The sequence below is a fragment of the Channa argus genome, chromosome 4, assembly GCF_033026475.1.
Source record: "Channa argus isolate prfri chromosome 4, Channa argus male v1.0, whole genome shotgun sequence".
NCBI lineage: Eukaryota > Metazoa > Chordata > Actinopteri > Anabantiformes > Channidae > Channa > Channa argus.
This window is the reverse complement of record NC_090200.1, coordinates 12887243-12907568: the sequence shown is the minus strand read 5'-3', so window position 1 is coordinate 12907568 and position 20326 is coordinate 12887243. Positions and strand designations below refer to the sequence as shown.

Sequence of the window (20326 nt, the reverse complement as noted above, 5' to 3'; positions counted from 1 at the left end):
AAACTTGTGCAGTGCATATAAACAAGCTTAAATCAGATATTAGAAAATTATATTTGGGCTTTGTTTAGTTTTATCATGGACCTTTTTTTTTCTTTCTCTCAATGTTGTTGATACTGCTTACTGGGACCATTTGCTCCATACTGAGCATACTAATGATTTCCAATGACCAGACAGCTGCAAAAAACTTTGACAGGATATAATCTTTAAACTACAAGCAACTGTGGTGTAGTTAAATCATTTTGTGAATAACATGAAATATAAATATAAAATTCTGGTGCGGAATATTTAAAACTCAAAAGATTCTCCTAAATATCAGAAATGCATTGAATGCAAAAACATCAATACAAATCTACATATCAAATAACAATAAAACCAAGAAGACAATAATAAAGGACACAGATTTATTGATATTGATTCAGATTTCTGAACTCTGACAAAGGCTTCGAAAGTAAAGTTACCATAAACCAGAATCAAATGATATCCTACATCCCAGATTATACAGTTAAAGAAAAACACCATCTAAGACTCAAAACACCATATGAGGGTTTGTTTAAAATAAAGCTTCTAGCTTCTCAAAAGTGAAAAAGAGACATCATGACACCATTAGGCCTTGTTGCATGACTTTCAATATCCTGAAATTAGAGACAGAGATGACAGCTGTGTATTCTGACAGTTCAAAGATTTAGTGTTTAGAAGAGCAGAAATATTTTAGCCCAGTTTAACTTTGCTGACATTAATACATTTTTGACAACATTATTGCTGTTTTGAAAAATTTGGTCAAATTTATCCTATGGTGGTTGATATTTATCAGTGGCATGACTTCAGATAATGCACAGAGACTAGTCTTCACGTGTTAAGTAGATTATAGATTATAAACGTATAGATTATGAGTTTATTTATATGAGCGTTAATATCCCCTAAATGTAGCTTTATTTTCAATTTCTTCATGTTTGTCTCTGGTACTTTCAGTACACTTAGCAACCTGGCAGCCGCACTTATCAACTGAAATGTAGAAGAGCTTTGTCTTGCTGCCATCTGAGCAAATCATCTCCACTTCCTTCTTGCTCGTCGCCATTTCTTGACAGCATGAGCATGAATGCATCAGACTGTTGCTCTCTGCAGAGTACCTGTAGATACAGTTTTAGGGAGGATCAGTGTCAGTCAAATGTTCAATATAAACAAACATTAATCTCCAGAAATACTCTTCACATGCAAACTGGACAGGTGATTTTACCATAATTAGAACTTTAAGTAGTTTGTGATCATTATCGTTTGTAAAAATTGATAGAAAACCTTACATGGATGAGGATACTCCACAGGATCCTTCACAGGCTGTGATTTCCACTGGAACAACTGACTTGCAGTTCTTTGTCTGTAGGTAGGTGGTGTTTCTTTTCATTTGACAGTTGTAACGAGGAGTACCTGGGAATAAAATGGGATTGTTTTTTTCCCCTCAGCCATCTGAAAAATGTACTTGTACCACTGTAGGCACACACATGACACTGTGTACAGCTTTATTGCTGTGTCTGGACTTTTATTTTGAAATCACCACTTCCCAGATTCTCTGCTTTTGCTGCATTTTCTTACCGCATTCTGTCCCAACCTCATATATTGAACCTTTTCTGGAACTGCCCTACTTGCCTCTGGCACTGATTGGTATTGTAAGAGTTGCTGTTGTGCCCCTCTGGTTTTCTACCCCGGCTTACGGAGAGTGTAGCACAGCAGCAACACTCACTGTCTGAGGTCCTGTTTTTATTATAGCAGAAAAGTTTCCGCCAAAAGTTTCATTGAGGAATGCCTGAGAAACTGATGAAGTGCTGAATCATCTCTATCTGTACTACTGCCTCAAACAAACGGTCAAATTCTGAAATCAAAAACACCTTTTAACTTTAAAATCTATGTTAATTATTCATTATTTGAATTGAAATATCTTTAAATACAGCTTGCTTTACAGCCTTGAAATTTAATTTATTCCTTGATTTCATCATAGGGGCTGTATATAAATGTGATCAGCCTAACCAATATGTGGAAGAAATGTACCCTTATTTGAGTGCTGGATCAGGTTTTGAAGGAAGATAATCATGTCTGGGTATTTAGCCTTTTAAAAAAAGTGCAATGTTAATCTATTTTATCAACTCATACTTACAAGTTTTGCAACAACCATTCATGTCAGTTTGTTCAGTTCCCTGTAATATAGAAAATATTGAATTTAATAAACCCACACAGAAAATACTGACAAGCACACAAATTAATTATATTACTGAGTAATACAAGAGATAATAGAGGCTTATTTCCTCTTATTTATGTGTTTCTGCATCAGCTAATTTCTCTAACCATATATATATATATATATATATATATATATATATTAGCTCATAGTTCTTTTAATTTCAGCCTATTTTTCCTGATAACCAGTATCCATTGCTGGCCTTCCATAGAATTCATGTACATGTACTGTAAAACCCTCACGTGTTTTAGTATCTTATTTCACAAATGCATAATAAATGTTATTAATGTAAAACAGTCTTATAATTCATATTCTGTATTAAAAGCCCCTAAGAGCTAACGGCAGTTTAAAATTATTTACAAAGATATTTGGTTGCCAGAAATATTAATTTATAAGGACTGGATTATACTCACAGGAACACAGTTGCCGGGATCAAATTCGGGACATGTTGTTTGGTTTTTATAAATGATTAAATCATCGTTCACCTTCTTGCAATCATATGTGGTACAGTGGTCGTCTGGGGGTGACCAGGACTGAGAGGGCTGTCAGAAGTGCAAAAGAGTTCAATTAGAAAACATTATGAACTGTGACTAATAACACAACCTATGCTTACAGGCCCTGATTTTAAAGTGTTACTATAAAAATGTTCTTACAGTAATAATTATTGGAGCGATGCCTGGGATCTCCAAAATGCAGCTGGTCTTTTTACATGACCCACAACATTGTCCTGGTTGCTGTTCATAAACAAGGCCCTATTTGGAGTAAAAAAACACACGCTCAATTCAATTTGAAAATAGTGCAAATTTCTAAATATTTCTTCTACTCATGATATTAATGCAGAATACAGGACACAAAATAGACTCTATGGAATGTGGAAAAATAAAACTAAAGATTTGGATAATGTATTTTTAATTTAGTTAAAATCTATTTTATACCAAAAAAGTCTAGGTATCAGTATTAAAAATGTCTTAAGAATACCCAGCCCCACATCAGCAACTTAGCTGTCATGTTATTATTTTTGTGCAACATACTGTAGATATTCTGACTTCAAATCCATATTACTAAAATGTAAAAAGGTACCTCCGGACATTGTTCGACACATTGTATTTGATGACATTCAATCTTGTTCAGCTCACTGTCAGGGTCCAGAGTTTCAGTACAGCGACACGTTTCACATGGGTTTTTGGAGAAATCCATACCAGGCTGTAAATAATCAAATGTAGAGGCCAGCAAAACAGTGAAATATAATTAACTTATTACATGTCTACTGTATTAAAATTCATAAAAAAATGAATAAATACATCAGCATATTGATCAATTAAATGTCATTCTGAAATTATATTACATTTCTTCTTCTTCTTTTCTTTTGTCTGTTTCCTTTCGGGGGTCACCCACAGCGAACCATGTGCCTCCACCTAACCCTATCCTCTGCATCTTCTTCTCTCACACCATCTAACTTCATATCCTCTCTCAGTACTTTCAAAAATCTCCTCATTGGTCTTCCTGTAGACCTCCTGCCTGGCAGCTCCAACCTCAGCATCCTTCTACCAATATAGTCCATCTCAGTCTGGCCTCTCTCACTTGATCTCCAAAACATCTAACATGAGCTGTCCCTCTGATGTATTCATTCCTGATCCTGTCCATCCTCGTCACTCCCAAAGAGACAGTCAACATCTTAAGCTCTGCTACTTCCAGCTCTGTCTCCTGACTTTTCTTTATTGCCACTGTCTCTAAGTCGTACATACATACCATATTGCAGTTATGGTACATTAAATATTAAATGAAAGATTTTTTGTAAAAAAAATTTAACATTCAAATTATATTCAGCGTATTTACCTTATACTCAGTATCGTTGAAGACACAGAAGCCTTTGGGTACTAGGTACAAAAAGTTAAAAAAAATTAAATAAAATTATAAAGTGGGCATATCAAAGGCTGATGCTTATTTAATTTTCAGTCTTTCACACAGTGTCACAAACCATAACCTTTATGAAGAACTTACCACAGCTGTACGAAGGGCAGCATTTATCCTCTGATATGTGAATATCCAGCTCAAATCCCAGTTCACATTTCTGTGCTGGTAATGTACAGAGACTCTTATCACATTCTGTTGGGGACATTAAACCAAGAATAGATGTAAGATACAGGAAGTGAAATATTAAATATTAAAGTATTTTTTCAACATGATGATGTAAAATCCAAAAGCTCTAAACTGGTCATTTTCATCATTCTTGTTACTCTTAAATATTTTATCAGCAGTGGCAGAATTAGAAAATCACTCACCACATGTCTGTCTCGCACAGCAGTCCACAGTACGGGTCACCAACACCTCACCTTCCTCTGTACAGGTAATTGGTTCTTGTGTGGGACATGTGAGTCGCCTACACTGAACACTGAATGTGTCTTTATCACAGACACACTGCTGACAGCCACTCTGCCAAGTCTCACCATACTAAAACAGATTTTTCTTGTTGTATTAGAGACACGTACACTGTATAAAAAGGGAATTATATTATTGTTTTGAGGAATTTACCTTTTTAGGTTGGCCATCAGGTCCAGTGCAACCTGCAACAACAGCACAGTCGGTTTATCTGTACATTCATTAAATCACAAAGAATTAGATTTTTTTTTCTAACACAAGAAAGGCTCTCACAGGAAGAGACACAGATGTCAGAGGTTGAGCTGAATAAAGTCAACCCCTCTGGGCAGAAACATCCCTCAGTGACTCGACAAGTTGTGTTCTGGTTTTCTGTTTCTTCTTGGCATCCTTGTGTGTACTTTTCATTATATCTAAATATGAAGAAAATTGACTGTGACAAATACAAATGATTTGTATGCAGGTTATTTATAGAGCACATTAAAAATAGGATTTTAGGATTACCTTTTTTAATGTTTAAGCCGGGTTGGTAGGTTTAATTCAGGCAGGTCCAGTTAGGTGTGAAAATCTGTTCACCCTTATTTTTAAATGGTCTGCACTTGTATAGCGTTTTATTGGTACTCGAAGCACTTTACACTGCTTCTCATTCACCCATTTGCACTCACGATCACACATCAATGGGGAAGCTGGCCTACACTTCCTGGGAACAACTAAGTTGGGGTTCAGTGTCTTGCTCAAGGACACTCCACTAGTCAACATACATTATCTCCCATTACCCATTACTTGCTCAACGTTATATCTGCTTAACATCATCATGTTTACATTGTAATTGTTACCTTTTAAGCATCATAACCTTCAATTTACTTCAGCCACCAGAATGGCTCCAGATACAGTACTAAATTACAAGTGATGACATTATTTATGATATTGCAAACAGAAGTGAGTGATTACCTTGCATTGCAAGTTGGTACGACACTTGGCCCACAGGGTTGGTATACTTTATTTGCTGGACATTTATATGCTAAAATAAGAAAATGTGGATTTAAGTATCAGGATGTACAATAAAATCATCTGAAAACATTTTTGCTCTCTACACAAACAGCCAACCTACCACACTGTCCTTTTGTAGCACTCCTCCAGTCTACACAGACTGAAGCTTCCGCACACATTGTGGCGTACACCTGCAGACTGGAACAACCCATGGTGGACGTGGGCATGTGGCAAACATCAAATTTACAGGCCTCATAGAAGTGTTGTGGGTCAATTACTTTGTGACATTTCTCAAAGACCCTTAATGCAAAAATGTACAAGGAAAGTAATTACTCTGAGTGACCTTATAGAATGAATTAAAATGTTCAGGTTTACTTAGTAAATTCTTACTTGCTGATCAAAATTTCGCAAATATCGGGTTTGCAGGCTGGCCGAGTGGGTTTTGGTGCTGGTGTTGGTGGAAGATAGGACTTCTCACAGTATGGCTTTTTTTTATCAGGTACATGCCAGTTATATGCCATCTCAGAGCATGAGGGGCTAATCTGGCCATTTGGCAATCTGCAGTCATTTGTCTGGTCATTGTCACAGGTACCTTGATAAAATAATACATAAAATAAGACAACAGTAGTACAACCTATGTGTTACCAAATTTGGTAATAAAATATTTGGTACAACTGCATATTTAATTTACTTCTCTTTATACATGTTAATTTACTTCTCTTTATGTTATCTATAAATGTAACATGCAGACTCTGTCTGTTGGGTTGTATGTGTGCTGTGCTTTCTCTCCTCAGGGCTGCAGACCTGTGAAGGAGATCAGTAGTATGGGATACACTTGGGCCTGGTGTGCCTCAAATAAACCAGAGCAGCAGCCAGTCAGTCCGTTGACTTTCACTCTGCTTTCACATGCTTTTGTTGGTGTCCATTTTTCTCCCAGTCTAAGAGCCGGGCTATGATGGTGGATTGTCCTGGATCCAGGTCTGTCATAGCCCGGCTCTCAGACTGGAACAAATATAGGAGACAATATAATAATTTACTCAAGAGTATCTGTGTTTGAGGCAAACTGGGTTCAGGCGTTTACCATACTGCCCATTACCCTCACAGATCTGCAACCCTGAGGACAGGAAGACGAGCGCACCAAAACAACCCAGCACGAAGGGCCCATTGCATTTTCAACACAAACAGTCAATTTATCCTCAAAAGATTAATCATCTTACCACATTGTCCCTCTGTGTTGCCATGGAAAAGGGAAAAAGGCACCTCAACGCTGAATAAAAGCCCTTTGAATGTCACAACTGCTTGAATTGTTGGAATTTTCAGAAGCAGCTCTATTGCTGTACTTGTAATGATGAAATCCTTATTAGAGTAGGTTGGGAATACCTGCTTGCCATTGATGTACACCTAAACAAGTGAAATATTTTTAAATATTTTAAGACAGACATCAAGTTTCATTATATTCATGTACACAAATTAACATAAGACAGTTTTACGTGGTGATGTTTACCATATTCACAGTCTTTGGCTTTCTCTCCTGTGTAAGAACAATCTCGTAGTTTTTGTAATACACCATCAAGGCTTTAGCACAGGTCACAGTTCCAGAGGCATCACAGTTTTCATTGTCAATATAAACCTTAAAATTGTATTTGGGAATGATCTCATTGACCAGGACATATGTGCAGTTTTTCTGGAAACTGTAATATACACCATCAAATGTCACATAATGAGGATCTCCCCAGCCAGAGCAAACACCTGCAAATATTAGATTGAGATAACATAGAGATTTACAATTAATAAACTCTTTATATAGTTGAAACTACTTCAGTGAGTAATATCTTTAAGATACTGCTCGAATGTGAAATTTTAAAATGTTTTTAATTTAACTTACATCTGCATTCGTAGTGGAAACAGCAGCCTGCATCATCATAAACTCTAGTTGGTGGCTGCCCATTTACACATACAGGAATGGTCACTGGTTCACATGGTACATGTTCTGATATTACTCTACCATCATCACATGTTTCTGTGGTGCAGGAGTCCGGTTTCCAGGACTCACCATCCTGTAAAAGACAAAGTAACTCATTTAGCAGTCTATAGTAATATAAATTATATGTCTTATATACATCATATATACATATATATTCACACTTCACACTTTCATTGTTCCATGGTCCAGTTCTGATGCTCACATGCCCATTGTGGATGCTTTTGGTGGAGGACACAGGTCAGCATAGGTACCCTGACCTATCGGCAACTATGCAGCCCCAGACACAAAAAACTGCAATGCATTGTGGGTTTTTAACATGATTCTATTGGAACCTTTTTAGCAATTTCAGTTGCAGTAGCTATTTTACTAGATTGAAATATGCGGGCCAGCCTTTGCTTCCTACATGCATCAATAAGCTTTGGCTGCCCATGACCCTGTCGCCGGTTTACAAATTTTCCTTCCTTGGACCACTTTAGGTAGTAGTCCACTTTAGTTAGTTTTGGTTTAGTTTGTTTTCTGAAACTTTTTTTCATTATAACTAAATATAAATACCTTTCTTGGTGGCTTGAGATATGAGCAGTCTTTAAATGGCTTTACTGTGGATACCGGAACTGTACTGGCTGTTGTAGAGACCACTTGTGTTTTATTGCCAGAGCTGGTTGTAGTGGTGGTCTGCAGTGGTGAAGTAGTAGAGTCACATGGTCTAGCAAGCTTCTCAACATTGCAGGTCAAACTGCAGTATGCAGTAAAACACCAGCCTGCTCCATCAGACTTATTGTACATGAAGCTGCCTACATTGGAATGAAACCAAATCTTTTAGTTATTAGAATGATTCATTGTGTCAGAATTAAGACAAAACAGCAAGGTAGTTTAAAGTTGTCTTTTCCTAGTTAACAAAATGTCAGCTGTAATCTTACAGTTTTTTGCAGTTGTTAAGTCTGACCATTAACTCCATTATTAATTATGTTTTATTTGTAACTGGTTATCCTTTTTAGGGTCTTAGGGGAAAGGTTGTATCCTATCCCAGCTGTCATTCATCGAGAAGTGACAGGTTGCCAGTCTAGCTCTGGGCCATCACAGAGAGACATACACAGAAAGACATTCACACTAACATTCAAACCTGCAAACGATTTAGAGTCACCAATAAACCTAACATTCATGTCTTTGGACTTTGGGAAAAAAAACAGAGTACCTGGAGGAAAACCACGCAAGCATAGTGAGAACATTCAAACTCCCCACAGAAAGGCTGCAGCTGGCCAGGATTAAAACTAGGGACCTTCTAAATGTGAGACCGAAGCAATACCCACTCTGGCTACCGACCATTAACTCTAAAGGAAAATATTAAGCTGTGGACAAGCTATATTTCAAGCTGCTGATTCTGATAATAAATTTCAATATAACTAGAAAATTAAATTAACACCTATAAGTTTAGATGTAATATTGTAAAGACAATGTCTATGACAAAAATGTTGTATAAAAACAGCTGGCACATTGCATACCAGGAGAGAAAATCTGATCCATGTACTTGCAAAGACATAACGTTGTCCTGCTTAGTGTTGAAGACTTTAGAGTTCCAGTTGGTTTCTCTGCCAGTGTTGTAAGAGTATTAGGCATTTTTGTTGAAGTGATCTGTTCAGTGGTTAGAGTTGGTGCTTCACTCGTTTCACTCTTAGCGGTCATTGGTTGTTCTGAGAGTGTAGAAACTGGGGATGACTTTTCTGTTGTGGTGGTGGTGGTGAGCTGCTCTTTGGCTGCTTGGGTAGGTCCTTCTGTACCTGATGTTGGCACGATGGGTTTTTCTGTAGTTGGAGTTGACTGTTCTTTAAATGCTGGTGTTTCAATAGTTTTGGAAGCTTTGGTAGTTGGTTCCTCTGCGGCTGCGGTAGTAGTCATGTCTGTGACTGTTGTGGATTCAGTAGATGTTGTAGCAATAGGTTGTTCTGGTGTTGAGGAAGTACTGACTATTTCTCTTACAGTAGTTTTGTCTGTGAATGCAGCTGTCGTGGTGGGATTTTCTGTTATTATAGGTGTTGTTGTAGCTGTTTCTGTAATTGTGATTATTGTGGAGGGGTTTTCTGGGCCTGATGTTGGTGTGTCAGGTTTTTCTGTGGTTGTGGTTGATGTGGTTGATTCTTCTTTAAGTGATGGTTTTACAGAGGTTGTTGAAACTTTGGTGGTGAGCTGCTCTGGAGCTGCTGGTGTGGGTGATTCAGTGACTGTTGTGGATTCAGGGATTGTTGTGCTAATTGGTTGTTCTGTTTCTGCGGAGGTATGGGTTGTTTTCATTGCAGTGGATTTTTCTATGATTGTGGTTTTTGTGGTTGGTTTTTCTGTGCCTGAGGTTGGTTTGATGGGGTTTTCTGTAGTCGTGGTTGATTCTTCTTCAAATGCTGGAGTTGTGGAAACTTTGGTGGTGAGCTGCTCTGTGGCTGCCGGGGTGGGTGTTTCTGTGGCCACAGCAGGAGTCTTTGTTGGTTCTGTGCTTTTTTCTATGATTATGGTTGTTGTCTTTGGTATTTCAGTGGTTGTTGATGAACTAATTGTTACTAAGGCTGTAGTGGACATTTCTTTGGAGGTTGTTTGGGATGGAGTTGCAGGTCCTGAGGGCCCACAAACGTCCATGCAGCATTTGACTCGTATTTCATAGTCATAACAAATAGGAGGTATACCTTGATCTTTGTTATGACAGATCAAGCCATCTGTTGGGCTGCATGTTACTTCTTGATCTAATTCATTCATAGGTAAATCTTCAAATTGTTTTGCTCTACATTCTATTTCTAGAGGCTTCCTGCAAACACTCAGATCTAGATCAGCGATTCTGTCTATGGTTTCATACTCTCCTCCATCTGGGGTTTGGTCAGGGTAGTGTTTGTTACTCCAGCCTGACCATTTACAAACAAAGCAGTCAGGAGTATCTGATCTTATAGTATTAGATGTGGGACTATGTATTGTTGATGGAGACAGTGAGGATGAATGCACTGCTGTTGTTTTAGAACTTATAGTTGCTCTTGGTGTTGAAAAAGTATGAATTGTTGTCACAGCTTCCGTTGTGGGCAACATCTGAGTTGTTGCTGTGATGGTAATTTCTGGACTTGTGGACAGTGTTTCTGTAAATTTCAAAAAAGTATATTAACTTTCAAAGCATCAAAAGCCACTGAAATCCTGTACATTTAGAGACATTTTGTTATTACCAGTTGTACTAAAAACAAAAAAAGTGGTTTTCTGAATGGGTGGAGTTGTAGGGCAGGATTCTATGTTCCTGGTAATATTTCCATTTGTTCCACAAACAGCAGTGATACAGGTTCCATCTCCATCGTGTGTATCATAGACTTTATCTCCATACTTGTATATATGTCCATTATATGAACAAGTGCAAGCTGCAAAACAAAGTATATTACACACTTTATACTGATTCTGTCAATTAAAGAGTGCATCAAGAAAGAATATAATTGACAACCAAAAAAATCTGTTTAATAATAATGTTTTTCTTATTCACCTTGGATATCATAGCTGCACTCTACCTTTGTTGAAGAGCAATAACTGAAAAGTAAATAAAACATAAAAGTTATCTTGACATAATCTACAAAAACTGATCTTTAAAAATGCTATTGCTTAATTTGTCTTTTTTTTTCCATAATAGTACATTTCTCCATATCCTTATATATATCATGTTTTGTAAAAACAAATCTAGCTTCCCGTCAATTCTTCCACCAACTTCAGCATTAGTGAGGTGGAAAGTGTCCTACCAGTTGAGACAGTTTTGCTTTGGAGGCATAATCTCCCCTTCTTCATAATGCTTCCCATCATCATCGTAACAGCCGCATTCCTCCTTTGATACACACTTCATGGTAGCTTCTTCCAAATAAGATCGTTCGGGAGGGCAACTTGGATAGCAGCCTTAAAAAGATAAATGTAAATTTAAAGAACTTGAGCAACTTGAGCAAAACAAAGTGTAGACAAGAAGTATATCCACCAATTTGTGAACAAATCTAATCCTTCTAATCCTTCTAATCTAACAAATCACATCCTTAATCATGTCACATACACACACTTACAGTAAACACATTTCTGATAGACTAATGGTTTTAATTAGGAAAAATATTTTTGGTATCTTCATACTTCTCAGTGAAAAATCATAATCCCCCAAAATGCATAGACTATCCCTTTCAGGTAATTTGTACCTTCTAATGGTGGAATTGTATTGTAGCAATTTCCTGAAGGATTCCTGCACGTCTTCATGCATAGTTTTCCACAAGGCTCATAGTGCCATTCACACTCTCCATCAAGGTTGTAATAATCACAGAACAGAGCTAATAGAACAAAAGAAAGTATTGGTAATGAGATACAAAATAATCTTAAGAAATATTTTTAATAAAGAGTCAGGCTTGTAAATTCATAAGTAAAATGATAAAGCTACGGAAACATAATTGTGTTAATTTGTTTATTTCACATAATTAAACCACTCACGGCAAATTGTGGGAGTTCTCCATTTCACGCAGACTCCAGCCTCATTACAGGCTGCTGCATAGGCAGCTACAGCTGAGCAGAAACATTCACAATCCCCTCCTGTGTTGCAGGCACATGTATCTCCCACACAGGCATCATAATAATTTTGGGGAGCCACCTTGTTGAAAAAGAAAATGCAAGTATATGTAATTTGTTTATGATGTCATGTGACATTGCTTTGCAGTTTTCTTACCTTTGAGTGGCAGGAAGCAAATACTTCACTATTGATAATGCTGCAGTGTTTTACTGCCCATGCCTGCCTGTGTGAGTACAGACTGCAGGGATCTTTCTGTGTGTTTGCATTGGGACAAGTTGGCGACACTTTCCAGCTGTTTCCAAACTCAAGAGCTTCAACCACAACTTCTTTGCTTCTTGTGGTGAAATCATTTTTGATATTCCCATCATAATTCCCACACAGACCACAGACTTTGCCCTGGAATCAAATGAGATGAAGTTAATTTGCAAAATGGCAACCACATTAACATTTATTTGTTTATCTGCTCCCCCACCTTAAATGTGGAGCTGAGTCTGATCATCAATGTTGTCTTCCTATTCCAGATGAGAACAAGACCATTCTTTGCCTCAATGACAAGATATATACCCATAGTGTTGACATGATAGGGTATATCCACCCCCTTGCTTTGTTTGATAACTCTGATATTTTCATCTGATAGAATGATTTCGTTGTTCTAAAAATAAGAATCCAAGGTTATTTTTAATCCTGCAATTGTATTATCAGCATATTTCAAAATGATTATGATAGCGTTATGTACCCCTAAGTAAAGTTTGATAGCAGTGGAGCAGATGCTTTCAGTTGTTCCACATGGGATGCTCTCGGTCAGGACCCTGAAGGTCCCATCCATATCGTCCTCACAGTGATCCTTCAAGATATCGATATTAGTATTAGACTAAGCAGTGACAAATCACAAATACTAAACATAAGTATGCCTTATACCTGAGTGAAGACGTAGCCACAGTCCCCATTAAAAGCAAATTTCTTTTGATCAAAAGTGGTGTAATGCCCTTCTCCATATATGGTACAGGTTCCATCACATTCATTATGTGTACATTCCCATTTCCTGCTTTTGCAAGTGCTGTGATTTGAAAAGATGGTTACATATAAACATATACATGTTAAATCAAAAAAGACACAAAAAGGGAAAGTGAAAGCATTATTGTGAGACAAGATGGTTCACCATGTGTTGCAGTCCACAGTGACAGTTCGTCCAGAATCATACAACTCTCCATTATATGTGCAGGGACAGTCCTTCTCCTCAATACAACCTCCTTTACCATCTGACAGCAGGTCAACAGGACACACACAGCCTGAGATGCATTGTGTACTGATCTATACAATGAAACAGTAATGTATTTAATGTGTGAGTCTGCTGCTTTTATGTACATGCGTAAAAAACAAGTATTGCATTCTTACACATTGTATGTCCAATGTCTGGCAGCTTTTTTGGCACTCTGACCCCTGATCTCCTGGCTTTGCATCAGAGCAGTTGAAGAAAATCATTGGGTCTATGCATGCTGATGACATTCATAGTGTTATAAAAGAATATTAGTTTGTGTGCTTGGTGTTGCTTATAGTATGCTTTGCTATTGATGCCATACTATAACAAACAAAGCCTGTGTTGTACCTACATTCTTTATTGTGGTTTTTTGTACAGCTTAATGTTCCACCTTGGCAGGAGCTGAAATGCATAAAAAGACAGTTACTGTCGACAAAGAAGAGCAGGATTTTTGTTAGTTTTGACAGCTTTGCAATTTTTTCCTGACGCAAAAACCTTTTTAGGGGAGTGGTTTTAAATTGATCTCCAGTTGAGCTTTGCATTAAAAAAATGCTGGTCTGCTTTAACTCAAAATTTAAATCCTCACCAAGTTTGTCCATGGACTTCGACGATCTGCCCAGGTTGCACTACAGTTTCTCCCAAATAACAAGAGCATTGCGAGGCTGTCACACACTCTCCCTTCTCATTTAGAAATGTTCCTTCAGCACAGCCACAGCCATCAAGTGGAGTAAATTCTATCTCACAAGTCAATTCTGACTGACTAAGAGATCGACAGGTGCGACCACAGCTTGTCATTTGGTAGTCGTACACAAAAGTAGGAGGGCACTCAGTTGTGTATTTCTCTGTTGAAATGAAATCAGTTCAATTAATGTTTGAATACTACAAATATATAGTAGAGTAAATACACAGTTTGAGTTAAACCTACCACACATACTGTCCCTCCATCCATTCAGAAAGACACCTGAAGCAGCACATGCATGGACATAGGAGGATATGGCAGCACACATGCACTCTTCACTGTTTTCACAGGCACAAGTGTCATAAATGCAAGACTGTAAAAAGAAGAAACAACAAACTTGATTAATAGTAAATTAGTGTAAAATACATAAACACTACAAAAAGAGCTTGTTGCTTACATCTTGATAGACTTTTGGGTTGACTTCAGAATGACACTGAGCAAAAGTTCCATTTGGGTCTGAGAGCATGGAGCACCAGTGCTTTGCATATTTCTCTGCAAAAGCAAACACACCTATTTAGTGGTACAGTTTTGTGAAGAAGGATAATAAAAGAATGGAGCATAATGTCTGTGACCTACCTTTGTCTATGCTCAAAGTACAGGGGTCTCCGAGCATGTTTGGCACATCGGGGCAGTTTGTTTTGGTCTTCCATGTGTTTGCAAATGTCCCAGCAGTTCCCTCAGTCAATCCACATGTGGTTCTGAAGTCATCAGCTTCAATATCATTAAAATCTCCACAAAGACCTGGACAAACGTGCAAAAACTTTGAGTTAAAGCTTTAAAAATACTTGATGCAAAAACTGGATACTTTTTATTATTCCGGAAGTGAGGTAAAGCATTTAAACACACCACTGAGGATTCCTTTATTGGAAACACTGGCTCTGATGTGGAGCTGCATAATGGGCGTGAGCTGAATCTCAAGATCTAACCCATAGGTTGTGTGGATTACAATAAAAAATGTAGATGGGCTGAAGACTGTTGCATCATCTGCAGGGAAAAACATGTTCGAGTGGAATTAGGAGATGGTTTTATTTAGTGTTGTGATTTTAGAGGAGGATATAAACCAAGCAAAAGTCACTCACTGAGGTAAAGAGGCAGTTGAGACATCAGAGTGTTATAAAGGACCTGTCCATTGTCTTGAACTATTATCTTTAATAAAAAAAAAAGAGATAATATTAAACTCAAAGAAATATGTTTTCAACACTTAGACCATGGCTAATAGAATATTTTGCAATTTTACCTTTTGACTTGACAGTAGCACGGTAACTGCAGCTAGACAAGTTGATTTATCAGATTTGTCACATTTAACAAGGTCACCGAGGACAGTGAAAGTCCCATTAGTTTCCTAAAACAAATTATGAAAATGATTAAAAGTTTTCTGTTGTGTATGAATTATTAGGTGATTTAATTGTAATTTAAATGCCTCACCTTGGACAGAACATAAGAGCAGTCTCCATGAAAAGTGTAGGTTTTAGCATCATAGGTGGTAATGTGGGACCCACCCCTTATGGAGCAGACACCAGGACAGTCCTTATTCATACAGCTCCACTGACCCTGAGCACAGACGCTGTCAGCAGAGTTTAGTTAGTTCATCAGTAGGTCAGCTTAAAATAATATGTTTTGTAATGCTATGCTAAACGAAAATCACCATTGTTGACAAGTTCTTGAGAATGACTGCCCAGGTTTGTAAGGCTGGCTATTGTGTAAGCAGGAGCACTGGTCGACAGCAACACAACCACTTTGTGTGATGTCATCAAAGACAGTCCCTTAGTTGGAACAAAATGACATAACTAATATTAGAGTAAAATAAACTAAATACATACCAATGTCACAAAGGATGTAGAATATAACAGGCATTTTGGGGAAAACAGAACTGTTTCTGAACTGCTTAATTTGTTCTGTCAATACAGCAAGAGAGTATTTTTTTTTTTATTTGAACAAACGATATGTTTAAAAGATGCCATACACAACAACAATATTGTTTCATGGCAAAATCAATAATATTGACACAAAGATAACTGTAGTTATTAGTTAAATTAGCAGCAAACTAAACTAAACTTTGCAGAATTACAAGTGTAATCTTGTTATCCAGCAACTTACCAGATGGACAGAAGCATCCATCTATGCAGTGATCCTCACACACGTGGCTTCTCTTGGGGTTGCTGCAGGTGTCAATACAAGGACTACCACATTCTTTAAACTCCATGTTGAATGGGCATGTTTTTCCTACTCAACACAAAGAAATTTCAAAATAACACAGTGATTTGGACAGACACCTGCAATGGAAACATCAAATTTAAAATGCGTATGTTCTCCTGCCTGTTCTTACCACACATTTCTGTGGTCTCCCATTTCTGTGGTTGGCTGCCTGCATGAGCACACTGACGGGAGAACTCTGAGATGGTTGAACACAAGCACGAAGCACTGCTGCTGTTACAGCTGCACAGGTCCTTCACACAGGCTTTGATGAAAGCGTTGGTATCAATCAGGTTCTGACAGCTGAGGAACGCAGGTCCTGACAGCAGGTTCTTGCAGAGCTCATTCTGTACAGTACATCAACGTATAGTATGATGTAAATAATTGTACTGGAAATGTGATCTTTTACTTTATTTTAAGTGAATCAATTTTCAGATACCTGATTTGTACAGGCTTGTGTGGCTAGAGAAGAGATATCTTCACAGTTGTCAATAGGACCATTGACTTTCCAGACTTCTCCATAAGCCTCAGGAGTTAGAGAATAGTCTGTATCTAAACCATAATAGGGTTTAGCAGATGTGAAGACTGATTTTGTGTGATTCACTTCGTTATGAGTTTTATTATTAAGTTGTATTAGTATTGACCTGTTGTGATAAACTCATCATAAATCTGGACTCCATTGAAGTCACCACACAGGCCACAGGTCTCATTCTTGAATTTTGCGTCCAGCTCAACCTTAAAACCACGAGAAAATTACACGTGAATAAAACACTTGCCAGGTCCCATATTTGCATAGAACATGAGATGGTCTATCTTTTCTGTGCTGAACCATATCAGGTAAAAACATAGACTTTGAAAACATAGCAAATACCTACTAAAGATAGAGATCATTATGTGATGTTTGCTAGGAAAAAACGTATCACATTCAAAAGTAACTGAATTGCTTTAAAAAATACTTGCTTCAAAAATGAACTGCCAAGCTAGAATGTATAGTCCTAAATGTTTAACTGAAGGGGCAGCATGCTGATGGAGTGGTCGGTGATGCCGCCTCACAGCTGTTGTGGGTTCACATTTCTGGCCATGTGTTTGGAGTTTGCATGTTTTCCCCTATGCTTGTGTGGTTTCCTCCCACAGTCCAAAGACGTTCATATTAGGTTAACTGGTAACTGGTTTCACATAGGTGTGAGTTGAATGGATACATTTCTGTGTATGTCTGTCAGTGTTGGCCCTGTCTAGCTGTCAGGGAGTTGTCTATTTCAGGGTCCTATGACAGTTCCAGACGCACCAATGACCCTACACAGAATAAGTGATTACAGATAATGGATGGATGGAGGTTTGATTGAGCAATTAGGTTTGTTCCTGTTCTTTTTGAGGGTCCGTTGTTGGGAATACTTCTTAAAAATGTTCCTTCATGCAAAATGTACTTCTCGTACAATTGCATGCACTCATAAGTTTGTGTTACCTTATAGACTTCCTCATTAACACAATGTGTCATTTTCACCATAGTCATCACTATAAATATGTTTAAATGTCACAAGTTACTGAGCCCTGAGAAATGTTTAGGGTTTAATATACAATCATCTCTATCTCTACTGAGCTATATCTCTTGTCTGTAGAATAGCAGGTCTATTAACTATATTTTCAGAGCTCAGTGTATATGATTACATTTAAGCTATCAAAATAACAAAAATCATTCATAAGCAAGTATAAATAAATTAACACTGTGAATGTGACTAAACATACCCAGAGGGAGTCTGCTGGATTCCACATCACAACCAAACCCAGCTTTGCTTCAATTTTGACGTATGAGACCGATCTTTTAATGGAAATGCCAGCTTTGATGAATGGCATAGTGACACTAAAGGGAACAAAAAGACATTAACAACCATTGTAATCAGTAAATTGGACAGCAATTAAAATATCACCAATATCCAAACATACTTACAGTTTATCATTGACTTTGATGGAAGTGCCATCTAATTCCACAATGACCCCCTCCAGTCTCATAGTGACCTTCTTTATGGTGGCAACCCCATTAATCTCCTGCCGCTGGAGCTGGATATTGAAAGTCTCATAGCTGCTTTTACAATGGGATGCAAAGATGCAGTTACAAGTGAAGGGGAGCTGGAAGAAATCTCCATCAAAAGTCCTAAAATGGTAGTTTCCCCATGTACTGCAGAACTGGTTGTTGTGTGAGGGTCCCACTTCTAGTTTGAGAACAGAGAAGGAATCATTAATACTGAAGATCAAATTGTAAATGATCTTGAATGTATTATTTTTCATCTTTTAAAAGACTAATTACATGTAATTATTGGTATTTTAGTCATCTTCTGAACTTTAAAAAAGGAAGACATGTATACAGTTATAGCACAAATATGTAATTATATACGCGTAATGTAATGTAATTATATATCTAATATATTTGTTCATTTATAGTAAAGATACACCCTGCAGGACAGTAAAGCTGGATAAAGTTTCATCTTAGCAGTCTTAGCTGTATGCAGCTCTTGCTGTGTACCATTGATGGTACATACCAGTGGTGTCTGCAGATAGTCCGAGGCAGAGGGTGAACCATGGTATCACCCACTCAAGAAACAACATCCTGGCTATGCTCACGATCCTCGAGTGGTCCCTGTCCTGAGAGGGATGGTTGAGCCAACTGGTTCCAAAATACCGATTTCACGTAATATAGATCTCAGGGTGTTTGCAGTTTAGGAGGGGTAAAAGAGCCATTCTGGTTGTCATCTCTGGTAGCTTTTGTCTCCATTAAGATCACACCCACGCAGATGTTTTGTCTTCATTATGAAGCATCCTGTCAACAACTGGAACATACTGATATACATCCATTAAGTAAACAATCTTTTCAATTGAACTGCCATTCCAGCTCAGACGGTGACAGGCCTCAGTTATGGAATACATTTTGTTCATATCCTGTTCTTAGAAAGTAGAAGATTAGTTTTTATAAACACCTTAAAAAAGAACTGTGTACTTATTTCACTGATCCTTAGCATTTAGGTCATGGGTTGTGCCTATAGATGTTGAGTAAATGAGGATATATCATTTGCACATACATTGGGTCAATATTTACAAAGATTTACAGACATATGAAATTACTGACCATCGAGCACATCCCCCTGAACAGGTAGCCCTAGTAAATAACTATATTATTAAATTATTAGATTAATCTATAGGACTAATGGCATTTTTAGATGTCCTTTATTCCTGCACTAAATGATGAATATTTTGCTATGAACAATACTGTGTACAATAAAGTGTTGTTACCATTAAAATATCTAAACTTTTTTAAGCTCCACAAAACAAAGAATGGGGGCTACAGGTCACAAATATACCTTTAGCTTACTAAAGAACATTTATAATAAAGTTTATTAATGTTCACTGTCCCTGTCATATAAATAAAACTAAAATAAACTGCTTAATGTAGTGGCCACAAAACAACAAATGAACTTTCACATTAAAATTGTTTAATTCGCAGTCTGCATGGGTGCACTAGCTGGAGGAAGCGGATAGCAAGAGAACTGTCAATCACTGTTCATAAGGCAGACTTTAGTGCTGTCCATAAGACAAATAATCTAATCAACAGGACAGGGTTTTTCAAACTGAGCACCTGGACACTTACTCTGGAGACAATCCATTGCTTTTACAAATGGAGTAAGCCAGGGTATTTAGTTGACAGGGTCCTTTAGCTGTTATTTGCACTCTTGTCTAGGTTCAGTCTCTAGCCATGGTTGCTCCCAATTGCTGTTAATCAATGCAAATGTGACAAATGTTGCATTTGGTCTTGCATTATTGGTCATTTGATTGATGTCATTTTTATTTGTCAGCCCATTTAGGGACTCGCATTGCTCTGAATGTTTGGAGCCTAAAAACTGAAATTTTTAAAGAGAAAAATTCAAACATACATAAATTCTGGCAATGGTTTTCAAAATAAAATAATCCGGTGACATTTAAGTAAGTATTAAGTATCGAAGTTTGAATAACATCCACTATGTTACAGT

The 20326-nt window shown here is 37.5% G+C and overlaps 1 protein-coding gene across 1 annotated transcript; it reads right to left on the bottom strand.

Annotated features, from left to right (window-relative positions):
* Positions 1-387: 387 nt before the first annotated feature.
* Positions 388-19000, bottom strand: LOC137125052 (mucin-2-like). The gene is made up of 47 exons (XM_067499949.1): positions 18845-19000; positions 18256-18517; positions 18054-18168; positions 16955-17045; positions 16750-16862; positions 16444-16657; positions 16215-16340; positions 15763-15880; positions 15543-15681; positions 15355-15459; positions 15197-15263; positions 14964-15101; positions 14694-14858; positions 14515-14609; positions 14304-14430; positions 13965-14220; positions 13731-13780; positions 13516-13616; positions 13280-13431; positions 13039-13177; positions 12857-12964; positions 12593-12772; positions 12277-12516; positions 12045-12201; positions 11759-11887; positions 11324-11474; positions 11074-11117; positions 10769-10954; positions 9077-10684; positions 8130-8368; positions 7479-7650; positions 7098-7342; positions 6811-6994; positions 5984-6185; positions 5715-5893; positions 5555-5624; positions 4880-5016; positions 4760-4791; positions 4510-4678; positions 4229-4333; positions 4064-4104; positions 3308-3430; positions 2881-2979; positions 2641-2769; positions 2147-2186; positions 1299-1422; positions 388-1127 (listed from the first exon to the last, which is right to left on the bottom strand). The coding sequence occupies exons 1-47, from the start codon at positions 18909-18911 to the stop codon at positions 908-910; spliced, it is 7953 nt and encodes a 2650-aa protein (XP_067356050.1). The 5' UTR covers positions 18912-19000; the 3' UTR covers positions 388-907.
* Positions 19001-20326: the final 1326 nt, after the last annotated feature.

Bases quoted from the DNA above. Each gene is read 5' to 3' on its own strand.
- LOC137125052 (XM_067499949.1), bottom strand. From the start codon at position 18,911: ATGTTGTTTCTTGAGTGGGTGATACCATGGTTCACCCTCTGCCTCGGA. The intron at 12,773-12,856 runs GTACATAACGCT...TCTTATTTTTAG, and splicing joins CTATCAAACTTTACTTAGGG to AACAACGAAATCATTCTATC. The intron at 11,475-11,758 runs GTACAAATTACC...TATCTTTTTAAG, and splicing joins TACAATTCCACCATTAGAAG to GCTGCTATCCAAGTTGCCCT.